The following is a 17,175-nucleotide window of genomic DNA, read 5'->3' as shown; positions in this document are numbered from 1 at the left end:
AATTCCAATATTTGTTGCACCTCTCTTTGAAACAATTCCCTTCACTAACAGGCGTTAGCTGCGAAAAGAGCATTAGCTAACAGGTTGTTAGTGGGTTAAACTACAACTGCAACTAAGTCGGGAACGAGTGGTGAATTGGCAAGAACTAATCACTATAGTACTGATAAGAACCATGCTAATTCTTCTTCTACTCCCGTTGAAACTATGGGTGAAAAATAACTCCAAGTTCAAGACACGATGGTTGATAATATTGTGGATACGCCTATCTACAATGCCTTAACTGAAAATACCGTTGTAATTTCGCCGAATAAATTTGATGTCTTGACTGCTGAGTTGGGACTTGAAAATTATGTACAACAATCCAATCAGGAAGAAGTGAGTTCAGATGAAGAACTAACGCCAGAGAAAGCAGCTTCAGGTGTCAAGGGTGCTAAATGGTCCGAGATACCGGTGGAGAAAGTTGTACCAAAACAGACCAGGAAGCCTGGACGTGTTCGTATGTCTAGCTCGCAACAAAGTGCTTCTCAAAGTGATTCACAACAAAGTAAAGATACAGACTCCAAGTCTGATTCTGACACTGAAGTTAATGATTTGGGACCGTGTTCGTAAGGGATTTTATCCAATTAATGAAAGAAGGGTTCACATTAAGAATCCAAAGGTAACTAATAAACCAAAGAAAATTGTTTCCTAATGCGAGTGCTCTATTGGAATGACAATAGGGTGGCGAAAGGTGGAGCCTGGTTTGAAGTTGCGTGAGTTAGTTAGAATTTTTAAGTTGGTTATTCTTTGTGTAGTTGAGTCGAAAATTCCTTACTCAGACAGTGTTATGTTAAGGCTTAATTTAGCCGGTTTTGTAAAAAAAGGCAGTTCATAATTCTTCTTCAAGTTCTATAGGTAATCTTTGGATTCTTTGGAGTGAGGATATTAAAGAGCCGGTAGTGTTATATATGACTAGACAGGCCATTACGGTGAGAAACGAGGGGGTCTTCATTTCTTTTGTTCATTCTAATTATTTCCAAGTTTTTAGAAGGAGACTTTGGAGTCAACTCTCTGCGATGGATTTGACAACTCCTTGGCTGGTTATATGTGATTTTAACTGTGTTCTTCGCAATCATGAGAAAAAAGGGGGTAGATAAACTCTTATTTTTAGTATCAATGAATTCAGTGATTGTATGGAGGAGAATAGTTTATTTGAAGCGGACTCTTTTGGTTCTAAGTTCACTTGGACTAATGGTCAATCGGGGGTGCGAAGAATTATTAGCAAGTTTGATCGTGCTATTATTAATGATCCTTGGCTAACTAAATTTTCGAATTGGCGGTGTAAAGCTCTTCCTAGGGAAGTTTCTGATCATTCGACCCTTATTGGTTATCCTTTTGTTTCTCCTAGGCCGAGGTGTGCTCCTTTCATAATTCAGAAAATGTGGTTTACGCATCCTAATTTTTGGAGAATGGTTGAGGCTTCATGGAATGCCCCGGTGTATGGTAACCCTGATTTTATATTTCCTTTCAAACTGAAAAGATTGAAGGAAGCTATGAAGTTGTGGAATCAACAGGTGTTTGGCAATGTCAATGCACAGCTTAAACAGGCTCAACTGAAGATTGAAGTGGCTAGTAGAAATTCGGATGAGGACCCTTTTGATACTTCAAAACAGAATGTGATGAAGGATGTGTTGGTGGCTGTCCAGGAGGTGCGTATGCAACATCATATTATGTTAAAGCAAAAGTCTCGCAACAAATGGATTTTGGAGGGTTCTAGTAATACTTCTTACTTCCACAGTACTATCAATACTCGTAGAAGCGCCAATACTATTTCGGAGTTGGTGGCAGATGACGGGTCACTTATCAATGAGCCGGACCAATTAAGAGATCATGTGGTTTCTTATTATGAGAATAAATTTACTGGGGATTATTTAGCGATTGATGAACACTCGTTTGAGTATGAACATGACTCCATATCTTTGGAGGAGAGTCAGATGTTGGATTCTATTCCTTCAATGGAGGAAATTAAGGCGGTGGTTTTTGATTTAGGTGCGGATAGTGCTCCAGGTCCGGATGGATTCTCGGGGTGTTTTTATAGACACTGTTGGGATTTAAGTCATCAATATCTAGCCAAGGATATTATTTTTTGCTGGAATAATAAATCTGTTCCTAATGGGGCTAACTCTAGTCTCATTATTTTGCTGGCTAAGGTGAGAGGTGCGGATAGTTTAAGGAAATATAGACCTATTGGTCTAAGTGATATTTTCTTCAAAATTTTTACTAAAATTCTGGCTGCTAGACTTGTTAAGGTCTTGCATAATTTGGTCTCGGAGAAAAAAATGACTTTTATGAAGGGGAGGAATATTCATGAAAACATTAGTTTGGCTTCGGAGATGGTGAATGAGCTTCACATTAAAAGGAAGGATGGTAATCTGGGTCTCAAACTTGATATTTCTCAGGATTTTGATACGGTTAGTTGGTATTTTGTTATGGAGGTGTTCAGAATGTACGGTTTTCAGAGGATTGGTGTACTTGGATTCACAATATTCTGAAATCTGCTAGAATTTCTATTCTTCTTAATGGTAGCCCAGAGGGTTTTTTCAAGATTAATAGGGGTTTGCGTCAAGGGGTTCCTCTTTCGCCTCTTATATTTGTTTTGATAGAGGATGTTCTAAGTAGAAACATCACAAAGCTCTTTCAAAATAAATGCATGACTCATATGGTGAAGCGCAATGGTATTGATCCAACTCATTTATTTTTTGCTGATGATATTATGATCTTTTGCAAGGGAAATATGAAGAGTCTGACAAACTTGGTGAAGCTGCTTAAGGATTATCAACGTGCTTATGGTCAGCGTGTGTGTAGGGAGAAGAGAAAAATTTAATTTGGTGGGAGGTCTTTAGATAGACGCCAATCAATTGGTGAGAGTCACTTATTTCCCGGATCGTTATTTGGGTGTTAAGGTGATGCCTGGAGCGGTGAAGTATAGTCATATCAGCAATGTTGTGGACAAACTTAAGGATCAGTTGTCGGTTTTTAAAGGTAAGATGTTTTCCTTTCAAGATCGAGTGGTTCTTGTTAAAACTGTCCTTTCTAGCTACGCGATTCATAACATGGTTGTGTATAAGTGGCCTGTAAAATTTGTCAAACAATGTGAACGAGTGATTCGTAATTCCCTTTGGCCGGGAGATTCGAATTTGTCTAGAGCTTTTGTGGGTTATGACAAGATATGCAGTCCGGTGCGGGAAGGTGGTCTTGGGTTAACTATCTTAAGAACTATGAAAAAGGCGCTGATCATGAAGACGTGGTGGAGCATTAAGGCTTCGAAGAAGAAATGGTCTAGATTCTTAGAGTCGAAGTTCACTTGCAGAGATGGCCGTCTGAAGTTGGTTGGAGTTAAATCTTCGATTCTTCCTGGAATTCGTTGGGTGCACCAAGAGGTGATTCGCAATACCAAATCTTTGGTTGGAGATGGGAGGGCGACTTCTCTTTTTTATGATGTATGGTACGAAACTGAAGCCTTGGCGGAAGTTTTGAATCGCACTGATCTTGATAGAAACGCAAGGGTTAGTGATATTATTGTGCAGGAACAATGGCAGTTGGAGGGGGATCATTTTCAGGACCTTACAAATGCTGGCGTTGTTCTGGAGGAGATTCCAAGGCGTCGTGCTGGTAGTGATAAGAATATTTGGATGCCAGACTTCAAAGGCTTGTTTTCTGTCAAGTCTGCCAGGGAACTCGTTAGGACTAAATACCCAAATCTAGAGGAGGCTAAGCTGTTATGGAAGAAAGTCGTTCACCCTTCATTGGCGGCTCAAAATTGGAAGTTTGTCCGTGGAGCATGTGCAACGTTGGACAAGGTGCGTATCAGATTCAAGATAGCTTTGGCGTCTAGGTGCAGCGTCTGTCAAATGGCAGAGGAATTTTTGGAGCATGTTCTGTGGAGCTGTAGCTTTGCGAAATGAGCATGGGAATGGCTGGCAGGTACTTTTGATATGCAACCTGATTATAACTTGATTCTTTCTTACAATAAAGCTCGGCAGTGTAGTGGCATTGTGAAAGAATTGTGGCTGGTGGCAAATATGGTGATGAGATATCTGAATTATGGTTTGCAAGAAACAAGAAAGTTTATGAAAAGAAGACGCCTTGCTGGTTTATTTTCCAGAAGCGAGTTTTCAACTTAATTCATGAATACTCAGCGCGAATGAGAGGTTACATGCATAATACTTTGGCGGATCTGAAGGTGCTGGACTTTTTCCGTGTGAGCTTCAGAAAAGTGAAACATGCTGATCCTAAAGTTTGTTATTGGACGCCTCCAAATCAAATGAGCTGCTTCTTTGTACTGACGAGCCTCAAGAGGCAATCCAGGGGTGGCGGGAGCTGGGGTGGTGGCGAGAAATGCTAATTCCGAGGGTTGGATCTATGTGTATTGGCTTGGGCATAACTTCAATTTTATGGCGGAACTCTATGGAATTCTGGTTGGTCTGGAATGGGCTACTCAATGGGGTTATAAACATATTTTGATTCGCTCGGATTCATCAAGCGTGATTTATGCTTTGGAGAATGATAATGTTCCTTGGTTTACCCAACAAAGGTGGACGGATATTAGAAATTTGTATGACTCTATCAGGTTTGCTCACACTTTTCGTGAAGCAAACTTTGCAGCCGATGACATGGCTAAGCATGGATGTTTGTTAGAAGATGGAGTGGGGTTGCACTTTGTTGGTCGCCCGATTTTTCTACATTCTATTGAATTTCCTAATGTAACTTATTATCGATTTAAATAGTTCTATGAGTTTTTTTGGGTTGCTGTGACCTCTTTTCTCATAAACTATCTTGTAAATATTTTTTTTGATTAATACGATTTTTTGACTTATAAAAAAAAAAAACCTTCATTAATATGCAGGGGCGGATCCAAAAAGATAGGTGTGCAATTGCCAACCCAGCCAAACTGGTTCCTTCGGCTACTTTGGCTCAACTCGGTCATTTTATCATTTTTGCACTCCTCATATAAATGCACATTGGTGATTTTCCCATCAATTTTCCAAAAATTGGCTCCGACCCTGTATGTGCCGGATTTAGCAATTCTTCTTGCCCAATATCTTCATTAGCTGCTCTAGATTTCTATTCCCGCTACTCCATTGCGCCGAATGATCTTTGGCTTTTCCACAGTTTTTGCATTTACCAAACAAATCTCAAAAACTTCGGAATTCTTCGTCATTCTCTGTAACAGCTGTCATAACCGGATGACATGGGATGGGACTACAAATGGTTGGTACTACTAACACGTGGCAACTCTTCGTGCCAGCCTCGAGCCACACCTCCTACAAATTGTCTGACTTTGACCTAATCACTCTCTCAAAAGAAAAATCCAACGTCTCATAATCACTCACCGAAATATCAAACCACGTGTAATACGATGACCACAGGATCATCAAATCATTCACTCTTGCTAGTTTCACTACATTCTTGCGGTAAAAGAAAAGAAACTCTGTGATAAAACCCGGCCTCGACATTTCCACTCCTCTCCTTTGTTTCAGTCTTTCAGAAAAAAACTTTCTCCTCTCTCTTTTTCTCTGTGTTTTTCTCTGCTGCTGCTGTAAACCATGGGACCTGGATTGTTCTCTGAAATTGGAAAGACAGCTAAAGGTTTGAACAAGTCCTTCTTCTTCTCCTTCTCTGAGTTTGAGAATTTCGATCAGTGATCCTTGTAATCCGTGATGTGTGTTTGGTTTTGATATGGTGTTTGTTGATTTGATGGAATTGTAGATCTGCTCACCAGGGATTACAGTTATGATCAGAAATTCACTGTTTCGACTTTGAGCGATTCTGGAGTGGTATGAAATTGCTAAACCTAATTATTCTTTTTTCGCGATTTTTTTGATTTTGTTTGTTTGATTTATGTTTGTTATTTTAGTGCTGGATAGAGAATTATTTTTGTTTTTTTTTGACTGAAATTCGGAGATGAAATTATATCTTGAATATTCTATTCAATTTTGGTTATGCACTGGTGAGGATGATTGTGAAATTATGATGGAGATTGGTCAAGTGATTGATTGAGATTCGAGATAATGATTTATATCTGTTTTGTATTTTATTTCATCTTCCGCCTAGTCTTCGTTTCTCATGCGAATAATGGATCTAAATGTTTCTTCATATAGACATAATTACGATTTTGATATTAATTCCAATTGTCAGATGTAGAGCTTGAATTTCCATTGATGTTTTCGTTATGGTATGGGTTCTCTTGTTCTTGAAGTGGTCCTAATGTAAGAACCTTTAATTTACGGACGATTACCCGTATTAAAGGTTTAGGTCATCCCCATGGCGAATAGGCTTAGGATGACAATGTTTGTTAGTTGTTGAAGCTTGCAACTGTGAAGCGCAGGCGTGGAAAATGTATGGTTTCTTGAGATAAGTAGCAAAAACTAGACAAAAACTAGAATTAACGTATGTAGCTTTATCCACATATGTCACTATGTATTTCTGTATTCTATTATAAATTCACGAGTAAGTTGGACTGAGATTTTCATTAACAAGCTGTATCCACCTAAGGCCTCAACTACATATCCAGCTGATATGGAAAGCTTACGTATATCCCATCCTTGTACTTCTTCCCTGTTCTGGCCATTAGGTTTATTACCCGCCGTGGCGTTCTTCGTTCTCTTTTTTCTTTGCTACTTTAGTATTAAGCAGATGTTTGATGATTTCTTAGCGGCGTTGTATGGTGGTGGTAGTCATGTATAATCTCGGGACGAGGACTCCCATTGAACTTACACTTTGTTTAGTTATTTGTCATTCTAGAATCTTTAGATGTCTTGTATTCGTGTCTCAGATAATGTCGATTGAATGGTTTAAGATTTGTGCATTGTTTTCAGGCCCTTTCGTCAACTGCAGTTAAGAAGGGAGGGCTCTCGACAGGTGATGTTGCAGCGCAATACAAGTACAAGAACACAATCATCGATGTCAAAGTTGACACAGAATCAAATGTGGGTGACTTACCTTTGTAATGTGCACTACAGTTTTAAATTTTCCATTTTTTTTCTTGTAAGAGTTATAGTTTTTAATCATGATGTCTATCTTTATTGTCAATCTGTCAGATTTTGACAACCCTGACATTCTTGGAGATTATGCCTGCAACAAAAGCAATTGCTTCATTTAAGCTGCCCAACTACAACTCTGGCAAGGTACCAAGTTACTTTTTTTTACAGGTGCAAAATCTGTTAGTCGTAGTTATTATCTGATATATACTACAACTGCCATGTCTTTTTGTTCTGTTGTAGATAGAGATGCAATACTTCCATGATCATGCAACCGTCACATCAGCTGTTGGCCTGAACCAGTCCCCTGTAGTTGATGTTACAGCAACCGTGGGTTCCCCTACCTTCGCTTTTGGTGCAGAGGCTGGTTATGATACAAGTGCTGGTGCTTTGACAAAGTACAATGCTGGAATTAGTCTGACTAATCCAGACTACAAAGCTTCAATTATTTTGTAAGTCTTCCAACTTCAAGCAACCACAACAAATACAGTTTTAGTCGTTTGTTTTACTGGATTGTGTGAATTTTTTACTCTTTAGCACTTTGTGTGACCCTTTCTTTGGTTTTTATTTTTAGGTCTGATAAGGGGGATACTATAACTGCCTCATACGTGCACCATCTAGATGTTTTGAAGAGGACTTCAGGTGTGGCAGAGGTCTGCAGGAAGTTTTCCACTAATGAAAACACAATCACAGTAGGAGGTTCGTATGCAGTTGATCCCCTAACATCTGTGAAGTACAGGCTCAACAACCATGGGAAGCTTGCTGCTCTCATGCAACACGAGCTCAAACTCAAGTCCTTCTTGACACTTTCTGGTGAGTTTGACACCAAGGCCTTGGATAAGGCTCCCAGGTTCGGATTGTCCCTTGCTCTCAAGCCATGAGTGACCGTCTTCTGAATATTCATTGTCTGGAATTGATCTTACGCTGCTGGAATTCGTTGACCTTGTGTTTTGTTGGTGGTGTCGAAAAAAGCTGGAAATAAATGTGCCACAGATGAAACTTTTTTCATTCTTTTTTAGGTTTCAGATGCCTGTGGATTTATTTGTTTTGCTCACATTATAGGCCTGATACTGTACTGCTTTTTATTATTTTTTAGCGAAAGCGTTTCATAGAAGGCTTTTATAACAATTCATTTTTTTGTATTAGAGGTTCTTAGCTCTGGCTTGCCTGAGAAAATGCTATATGACCATTTCGTGTCACTTATATCTTTATTATCCGGCACATGGAACATTTCAAGTTCCCATTTTCCATGATAAGCTTGTTGCTGAATTGCTGAATTGCTGATTTCTATGGTCTCTTGGGGGAAAAAAGTTAGTTGTAAATGCCGAAAACATTTCATTTGTGTGAATTCTGTTTCTCAAACATCTTTGGATATTTTAAAGCCCTGCAATTCACTGATATTAATGATTCTGAGTTTGGCTTTGAAAGTTCCAAGTTGAGCTTATCATTTATGCTCTATACAGTAAATCCTGTCAAGTTACATTTCATTTATACTTCAAAGTCTCAAACTTTTGAATGACAAGCTTTGGAAAGCGATAGCATGTTGTGTGGTGTCATCTTTGAGATGAACTCCTCGGCTTAAACTTTCTGCCCCATTTTAACAAAAGTTCCTCGACGTTAGCATCCATTCGAGTTCCGTTGCCTCCCCATACCAACAAGTGTGCTAGGTCTTGCATAGAACCTCCTGTCACCTCGTGCACTGCCCTGAACCCCATTCTTGTATAGAACCTAACAAGCTGTAAATCAGAAGATATTGACAACATCATTATGACATTATCCCAATCCCTGACCACTCAAATTGAATTACAAGAACGACTGCATAGATAAGAAGATAAAAAGCATGAACGAGAGAAGCTAGGAAGAAGAGGAACCTTCGAATGGTAAAGATCAGAATCATTAATGGCAAGAAGCTCAGCTGTCTTACAATCGCAATCATAACCATATCGGATTGCAACAGCTCCGACAGACAAACCTATCCCAAATATTGATTTCTCCATGTCTAGTGTTTCCCTTCTCAATCTAATGTTGTCCAAATGAAGAATTTTACCAGCTCCATACCAAATCTTTATAAAACCTTCAGCTCTCCCCAGCTTTTTCTCTGTTTCCAAACTACTGACAGTGATTCTGAAAAAAGGTCCCAACGTTTGTAGCTTCAGTTGGAGTTTCTGAGCTCTCGAAGAATCCATGATTTCGGACATTGTTGGGATTGTTGCCGCAGATACAATCTTCTTATTCTTCCTTGCATCAAGTTCGCTACTTTTACAGGCGTTTTCAGCTGGGATTTCACAAGTCGGGTTGTTGAATGAAGAGGCACGACTAATCTGTGCCTTTCTCAGTGAAGATATTGTATTCGAGATATACAATCCGGAACTTTGGACTGCATAATTGGCTGCCATAAGACTCTACGGACGATGAGACCGCTTTCACGAATCAGATCAAACAGTGAACTTGTGCAGCGCTGCATTTAGAATGTGTGGTGCTTCATGGAACACGTAGAGGTAGAATGTCAGTCAGGGAATCAGGATCCCAAATATTGGTGTGGTCGAAGTGTAACTATAATTTTTCTTAAAAAAGTTTGTAAAGTTGTTGAGGCTATTTCCGTCTATAAAATGTTGGCGGCCGGTTCCGGCCTACGCCGATCACTTTTTTTCCGGAAACACTCAAAACTTTACAGAAAAGCAAATAGGTTGACACTTTTACCCTAACTAAAATGATTTTATTTTTTCCCATGTCCATAAAAACCTAAACCCTACTTTCTTTCTCCACCTTCCCTCTACACTCTCACTAACTCAAAACACTCCCAGAGAGTTACCGATAAAGGTACAATCTGTTGCCATGGAAATCGGTTGTAGAGCTAACGCAGAGCTACTGAGATGTGTCCCATTCTCAACCAAATCCTCCTCTGATCAAAATCTGCCGAAATCGAATCTGTATAAACCTAGTTTATCATCTTCTTTCTCTAAAACATCTCAAAGTTTATCAAAACAAATGAAAATAGCTTCTTCTTCTGTAGTTTTAAAATCAAAAAAGGACGATGAAGATTTGGAGAGTTTGACATATAAAGAGGCTGGTGTGGATATTGATGCTGGGTCTGAGCTTGTTCGAAGAATTGCAAAGATGGCACCAGGAATTGGAGGGTTCGGTGGCCTGTTTCCTCTGGGTAAATGTCTAATTTAACTTCTCTATTAAGCAATGCAGTGATTTCTTGAAGCAAGGCCTTTATTCAATTTGCTGTTTGAGGAAATTAGCATTTTTTTTTTTTTTGTGATTTATAGAGTTTGTGAAAGTAGTGTTCTTATTGTTTCTCAGTTATTATAATAGATGCCTTTGGTGATTATTTAGCTTTCAGTGTGTGGAAAATTGAGTATACATACTGTATGTCTATCAGATGGTGATTGAAACATTTGATTTTGGGGTCTTGGGATTATGTTGTTATATGATACACTTGCCACCTGAATGGGTTTGCCTCTTTTGAATTAGGTTTAGTTTGTTTACCATGAGGGCTGTGTAATTGACATGAAATAGCTAGAACTTGAATGAGGGTTGAGATATAATGTTAGTCTAATGATACGTGTACCAAGAGTCCTATTATTTCTCTGTTATTCTTATGTCTTCTCCATCTTATGTTGCGGTTAGTTATACCTAATGTTGAACATGTAATCTCTGTATCCATGTAAGCTGAAACACTTGAATCCATTTCCACAAGAAAGTGTGAAATAATCCATCTCCACTTGAAAGGGTTTTTCCTGCAATTCTATTCTTCAGTTGGTATCAGGCCATCGATCTTTCAACCACGCAAATTTTCTTCCACTTCAAACGGCAGCAGATACCACAGTTCAAACCTCTTCTTAAAGGTTACAAGCTAGCAGGTTACGTTGATGGCACAGTAGAATTGTTAAAGAGATGTGGTATTTTCTGCCATTTGAAGTGGAAGAAGATTTGCGTGATTGAAAGATCGATACCAACTGAAGAATAGAATTGCAGGATATCTTCCACACTTTCTTGTGGAGATGGGATTCAACTGTTTATATATGATTCATTTTACGTAGATACACGGATCACATGTTCAACATCAAGTATAACTACCCAACATTAAGTTTTCTTGTGTAGACATTGTACATCTATGACCTGTATATTTGTAATAACCGTCGATTCTTGATCTTATTGTTTTTTCTCATCCATTTATTTTGTGTCCACATGATTCATCTAATCTCATGTGTCTAGCATATACCCCTTCTTGTCTTTTGTTTGTGGATAGCTAACAATCTGAAATTCATAGCCATCTTCCGATTTTCAAAACCACTATGTAATCTATCTATATGTGATTAGCTTATTTGGGTACGTAAAATTTCTGTTATTAGCATTTTCTTTGAGATATTTTTAGAAATCACAACTTTACAGCACAATTTGTTAATAATAAAAGAGTTCTAGCCATTTATCGAGCTAAAGAAACCAAAAGGAATTTTATCCCTTAGAATTACCATCTATTGCCCGACTGCTATATGTATATATGTTTGTGTATTTACTCTTGAGAATTCAGTTGTTCAACAATTGTTCCTTTCAGGTTTAGACATTTGATTCAATGCTTTCTTCTTTTTCACTGAACAGGGGATTCATACCTTGTTGCTGGTACTGACGGTGTTGGAACCAAACTTAAGCTTGCTTTTGAAACTAATATCCATGACACTATTGGGATAGACCTTGTATATTTCTAACTGAACCTTGCACCTTGTATCTTGAAATTAGGACTGGCATTACAATTTTTTTCTTTCCAGGTTGCCATGAGTGTCAATGATATTATCACATCTGGAGCAAAGCCTTTATTCTTCCTTGATTACTTCGCTACAAGCCGTCTTGATGTTGACCTGGCTGAAAAGGTGGAGGAAATCTTACTCTTCATGAATTTTTAAGTGTATTTTGCTTCTTCTTGTAGTCACTGCCTATGTCTCTGTGCAACAGTCCTGAGACGAGCTTTCTTTGCTTATTCAGGTTATAAAAGGCATCGTTGATGGATGCAAACTATCCGATTGCGCTCTTCTAGGAGGGGAGGTAATCCAATGTCAAATAGTTTGTTTGTTTGTTTTTTTCTGTTAGTTCTTTGCGCCTGTAATAAACGAAATCTTAAAAAAAATAAGGATCAAAACTACATATCTCACAATTCAAGCAAATGGTTTAGCAATTTTTGAGCAGTATAAAGACCTTACTGGTATTTACAATGGTTTAGCCCAAGATTTTCTACCTATAAACAGAGTCACGCAATGTACTACAACCACTTATTAACCTTTTGGATGGTCGAAAAGAACTATGATTTGTACCACTATATCAGATCATCAGGAGGATGGATGCTTGACTGTTTGGTGTTCTTTCTTTCTATCTTCATCTTACGTGATTCTTATTTGTGCCTTGTAGACAGCAGAAATGCCAGGTTTCTATGCTGACGGGGAATATGATCTCAGTGGTTTTGCGGTTGGAATTGTTAAAAAGGATTCCGTCATTGACGGGAAAAACATTGGGGTTGGAGATGTTCTCATTGGCCTTCCATCTGGTGGAGTCCATTCTAATGGGTTTTCTCTTGTTAGAAGGTTATCCCTTAACTCCAGAAAATAATGACAAATTCCTTGGTTTTCCCGTTTCTTTGCTATGTTATCTTTCTTGGCAATTTGCAAAAGGTGCTTAATTCAGAAAGGTCATATGAAGGTTTTGTATCTCCATGTTCAGGGTCCTGGCTCGAAGTGACCTTACACTGGAATCCCAGCTTCCTGGAAAACAAACTACATTGGGTGAAGCTCTAATTGCGCCGACTGTCATCTACGTTAAGCAGGTTGGTCATTTTGCTCCGACTTCGAAACTATCTCCTTTTTTTATAAAAATCACATTTTAGTTTGATGATGGAAGACTCGAAGATTCTTATATTTGTAGTTTTGAAATAGGTTCTGAACATTATCAGCAAAGGTGGGGTGAAAGGCATAGCCCATATCACAGGTGGTGGGTTCACAGATAATATACCTAGGGTCTTCCCAAAGGGCCTTGGAGCTTCAATTTATAACAATTCTTGGGATATCCCTGCTGTGTTCAAGTGGATCCAAGAGGTAAACCAAAAAGAAACCCATTGGAATATCTTAAGCAGAATAAATTCTCCCCTATCCTCCAAACTTGTTTCTACTTGTGATAATCCTAAATAAATCTTTATGTGCTTGTGAAGGCTGGAAGAGTTGAAGAGGCTGAAATGATGCGAACATTCAACATGGGTATTGGCATGGTTCTTGTTGTTAGCTCCGAGGCTGCTGATAGGATACTTGAAGAAGAAAGACAGGAAGGCAATGTGGTGTATCGCATTGGTGAGGTAGTAAATGGCGAAGGCGTGAGTTACTGCTAGTTGATTACTCAACTGTAACATTGTTAATTTATAGTATTACATTGTGTTCTTAGTTCTTTGTAATCCACTGTAAACTTTCTGTTTGGTTTTGAAGAAGCTATGGTTTCTCATAATTTAAGAAGCAACCCATTTCGATAGCAGTACTGGCAGTAAAAAAAGCTGAAGGCGGTTTCCTTTTTCCATTTTTGCCGAGACCCCCAACAAATTCGTTCAAAGGCTACAAATAAAGCGGTTTTTGTAACATGGCTGTGGCTTGCTCTGCTAACAAGGCAATCACTATGACTGTGAGCATCACAAATAATGCTTCTCTCCATGTTTTCTTTTGAACTTATTTTAAAAATAAAAAGTACTTCGATATAAAACTTGGAACTCACTTTTGTCACGTTGAGTCCTACGGTCTACGCCAGCCATAGTGCATGTGCAAGGTTCCAAAAATATCTGGTGTCAGAGAGGTCAAGGTGCAAGGGCTCTATTTTTACCTATTTATAGAGTTGGTCAGATAGAGAAATTCCGGGCTTGGTTCCCTAAGTAAAAACAAAATACACAGGAGTCCCACTAAAATCAAGATCAGTATTATTAGCTTCACCACCAAAGAAACAATCCCCTAAACCCTAGACAGTATCACTGATCAAACCACCAAAAATTTCGCACCAGTTGTTCCTCCCCTTTTCTTCTTCTTCTTCTTCAAGAAACTCTTGACTCTAAAACGTTATAATCAGGGTTCAATAATCAGTACCTAGTTTCAAGATACTATTGTTGATCCAGCAGGTTTTCAAAATATGATGAAGCTCCCAGTTGTTAAGTTAGGTATTCTTGCCGTGAGAACCATGTGTAAACCTGTTGCTAATAGACTCAAAGCAGCGGCCGGTAAACACCCTAGATTTCGTGAATACATCATCAATATTGCCCAGACAAATCACAGACTTACCACAACCGTGCAGAGACGGATTTATGGTCATGCGACTGATGTTGCGATTCGACCTTTGAATGAACAGAAAGCTGTTCAAGCTGCTGCGGAACTTCTCGGAGAAGTGTTTGTCTTCTCGGTTGCTGGTGCTGCTATTATATTTGAGGTGCAAAGAAGTGCTAGATCTGAAGCCAGAAAGGAGGAGTTGCGCAGACAGGAAAAAGAAAAATTAGAAAGAGAACTGGAGTCGATTAGAGGAGAACTTGCAGAACTGAAGCTCCTAGCTAAGGCACAAGGACTCCCGCCTGGTATTTATAACTTGAGGAATCTTAATGGCAATGAGAATGCCAAATCAGGGTCAGAAATTCATTCCAATGCTGATGGCCGGTCTGGAGATCCCAAGTCCGCTCCACCTGCTCATTCTACTAAAGCTACCAAGCAAAGTGCTTCACCTAGTCATTGATCATTACCAAGACTTGTCAAGGATTCAGTGGCTCATTGCATATATAATTCCCTTTGATAATACTGTTAATCGCATTGATTTAACCATTTCTTTTCTGTTTAGATTTTCTCTGCACAGGGAAATGTTTTTGATTTTGTAGCCTAGTGGAATTTATCTGGGGTAATCCGATCAAATTACATTCACTGCACCATATGTGATGTGACCAAGACTTTATCCCAATAAAGGTAAATAATAGATTGAGGTCTTTTTCACAATTTAGTCAGAATGTCTTCCTTTTTAGTTCATATTACATTGCGTTCTTAGTTCTTTGTAAGCCCACAGTAAATTAACGTCCTGATCTACGGTTTCTCATTTTCCTAATTCACCACCACCACTGTCCGACCAAGGATATAGGTAATTTGCAAATCTGTTTTTTGTCAGGAATTTTTTATTCCCAGTAAAAGTAGAAGAATCACTAATGGGAATGTGAAATGTAAACTGGCAATTCTTAACATCCCACCTCTACAGAAAAAACATGCACGAAATATCAAGGTACTTGCATAAGAAAGCTTGAAAGCACACACATACACACATCAATACAGCAATTACGCAGGCTATCTGCCCATATATGTTGCCCATATATGTTTTGGTCTATCGGAACATATCACGGCATCAGCTATGCATCTTGGACCTTATTGCAATAAGCCTACTAGTACTTAAAGTGACGAAGAAAACCCTTATCGACACTTACTAAAGATATTCAATAGACTGAACTAGTGCAACTTTTCATTGATGAAATTCATAGTGATTTTTGTAAGACAATTTTGACTTTTGAATCTCGTAGGGACTTTCACATTTGTTGCTAATCCAAGATACTCAAGTAACTTTATAGTGTACCAAGGCATGTCGAGTTGCCACCATTCAAATCCAAATCGAACCGAGAACTCAAAGGCATGATGGTTGTTGTGCCAAGCTTCTCCAACTCCCGATAAGCCTACCAACCAATTCTTCATGGATAAGTCGTTTGTTTTCCATGGATTTTCTCCCCATGTATGGCACGCTGAATTCACCAAGAATATGAAATGGTGCCCGAGTGCTATTCTGACACCCTATGAGTATCCTGGAAAAAAAAATCATCAATCAACTCAGATATGCTTAACAAGTTGTTGATTGGCACAAGTTTGTAATGATCACTCCACAAACGGCTTACTTATTCCATTCTCCCTGTAGGGAAGAGGGACTTAGCTACGTGTATAATTATGTACTTACCATTCCCCAAATAAGGTAGGGCAAGCCTCCTCCGATGTACAGCAGCAGTGCAAGTCCAACTAGATGAAGGTAGTAGCTCTTTCGAAGGATCCTATATATAGTAGGCCTGTTTTTGTAAATCCATCACATTATTCATTTCTCCACGCTGCAAAACATGAGGAAACATCATTTGAGAAACCCTTGAATGCAAAGGCCAAAACCCCAAGTTACTAAACAAATATAATTAAAATTCTAACATTCTGTATGACCATTTTTTGGACTGTCAATAAAGTCGACGCCCAAGAATTTCAGGTGTAGATAGCAATATAGCTATTAGTTGTTACGCTGTTCACCTTTGATCATTTTGGAAGAAAGAAGTGGAAACTACATTACATCAGTGCAAAGTATATGGAGAGACCGAACCTTCTCATCGAGATAGTTATGATGAAAGAGCCAAGTTACGTAGCTGAACCAAAATCCTTCAACTGGACTATGTGGATCTCGATCAGAATCCGTGAATTGGTGGTGGTGTCGGTGAGCGCAGATAAATGAAAAGAGTTAAACAGAGATGCATATTAACCTTTGCAGCATGTTGTTAGAATACGGGCATCCAACTCAAAACCAATTGGCAATGAGTGGAGAGGCTCATACGATTATAAACCGCAGGATCTTAGATTGCCCAAACAATGTGGGACTAATAATCTCAACACGCCCCCTCACGTGTCGCCTCGTTGGGTCTAACATGTGGACAATTAAATCGGGTGACACGGAGTAAAGGCACGGTCAAAGACTCGTCGCAAATAGCCTGCTCTGATACCATGTTAGATTGGGGATAATTTCCCTTATTCTAAATATTACAAGAGTTAAGTCGGAGATAATTCTCCTTATTCTAAATAAGGTAAACAGGATAATATCCATTCTATTACATCCTCTTAGTCTGAGCGGGAGAGGAGCAAACGCTAAGACTATACCGAAAACGAACAAATAGCTGATGAGGTAGTCCCTTGGTGAAGATGTCAGCATACTGGTTTTCAGAGGGGACGTGTAAAACTTGAATGTTACCAATACATACGCGTTCACGTACAAAGTGTATATCAATTTCCACATGCTTCGTGCGCTGATGTTGAACAGGGTCTCCAGACATATAAATCGCACTCACATTATCACAGTATACAATAGTAGC

At 38.9% G+C, this 17,175-nt stretch overlaps 5 protein-coding genes across 5 annotated transcripts; 4 read left to right on the top strand and 1 right to left on the bottom strand.

Annotated features, from left to right (window-relative positions):
• The first annotated feature begins 1,448 nt into the window (after window positions 1–1,448).
• Window positions 1,449–4,384, top strand: LOC113311703. Its single transcript, XM_026560531.1, has 4 exons — window positions 1,449–2,450; window positions 2,768–2,836; window positions 2,943–3,839; window positions 4,028–4,384. The coding sequence occupies exons 1-4, from the start codon at window positions 1,449–1,451 to the stop codon at window positions 4,382–4,384; spliced, it is 2,325 nt and encodes a 774-aa protein (XP_026416316.1).
• Window positions 4,385–5,472: 1,088 nt separating this feature from the next.
• LOC113287059 (mitochondrial outer membrane protein porin 2-like) lies at window positions 5,473–8,270 on the top strand. Its single transcript, XM_026535723.1, has 6 exons — window positions 5,473–5,628; window positions 5,749–5,816; window positions 6,858–6,968; window positions 7,080–7,166; window positions 7,263–7,471; window positions 7,594–8,270. Exons 1-6 carry the CDS (start codon window positions 5,586–5,588, stop codon window positions 7,898–7,900), a joined length of 825 nt encoding a protein of 274 aa, XP_026391508.1. The 5' UTR covers window positions 5,473–5,585; the 3' UTR covers window positions 7,901–8,270.
• A 121-nt stretch (window positions 8,271–8,391) lies between these two features.
• On the bottom strand, window positions 8,392–9,545 carry LOC113287069. The gene is made up of 2 exons (XM_026535733.1): window positions 8,891–9,545; window positions 8,392–8,755 (listed from the first exon to the last, which is right to left on the bottom strand). Exons 1-2 carry the CDS (start codon window positions 9,413–9,415, stop codon window positions 8,573–8,575), a joined length of 708 nt encoding a protein of 235 aa, XP_026391518.1. The 5' UTR covers window positions 9,416–9,545; the 3' UTR covers window positions 8,392–8,572.
• Window positions 9,546–9,724: 179 nt separating this feature from the next.
• Window positions 9,725–13,535, top strand: LOC113287048 (phosphoribosylformylglycinamidine cyclo-ligase, chloroplastic-like). Its single transcript, XM_026535712.1, has 8 exons — window positions 9,725–10,179; window positions 11,628–11,722; window positions 11,795–11,896; window positions 12,009–12,068; window positions 12,429–12,601; window positions 12,738–12,840; window positions 12,950–13,108; window positions 13,222–13,535. Exons 1-8 carry the CDS (start codon window positions 9,855–9,857, stop codon window positions 13,393–13,395), a joined length of 1,191 nt encoding a protein of 396 aa, XP_026391497.1. The 5' UTR covers window positions 9,725–9,854; the 3' UTR covers window positions 13,396–13,535.
• Window positions 13,536–14,177: 642 nt separating this feature from the next.
• Window positions 14,178–14,765, top strand: LOC113311624 (OPA3-like protein). The gene has a single exon (XM_026560461.1). The coding sequence runs from the start codon at window positions 14,178–14,180 to the stop codon at window positions 14,763–14,765; it is 588 nt and encodes a 195-aa protein (XP_026416246.1).
• Window positions 14,766–17,175: the final 2,410 nt, after the last annotated feature.

Source organism: Papaver somniferum, chromosome 1, assembly GCF_003573695.1.
Source record: "Papaver somniferum cultivar HN1 chromosome 1, ASM357369v1, whole genome shotgun sequence".
In the NCBI taxonomy this organism is placed as follows: Eukaryota; Viridiplantae; Streptophyta; class Magnoliopsida; order Ranunculales; family Papaveraceae; genus Papaver; species Papaver somniferum.
The sequence above is the reverse complement of the archived record's forward strand: the minus strand, read 5'-3'. Positions and strand labels throughout refer to the sequence as shown.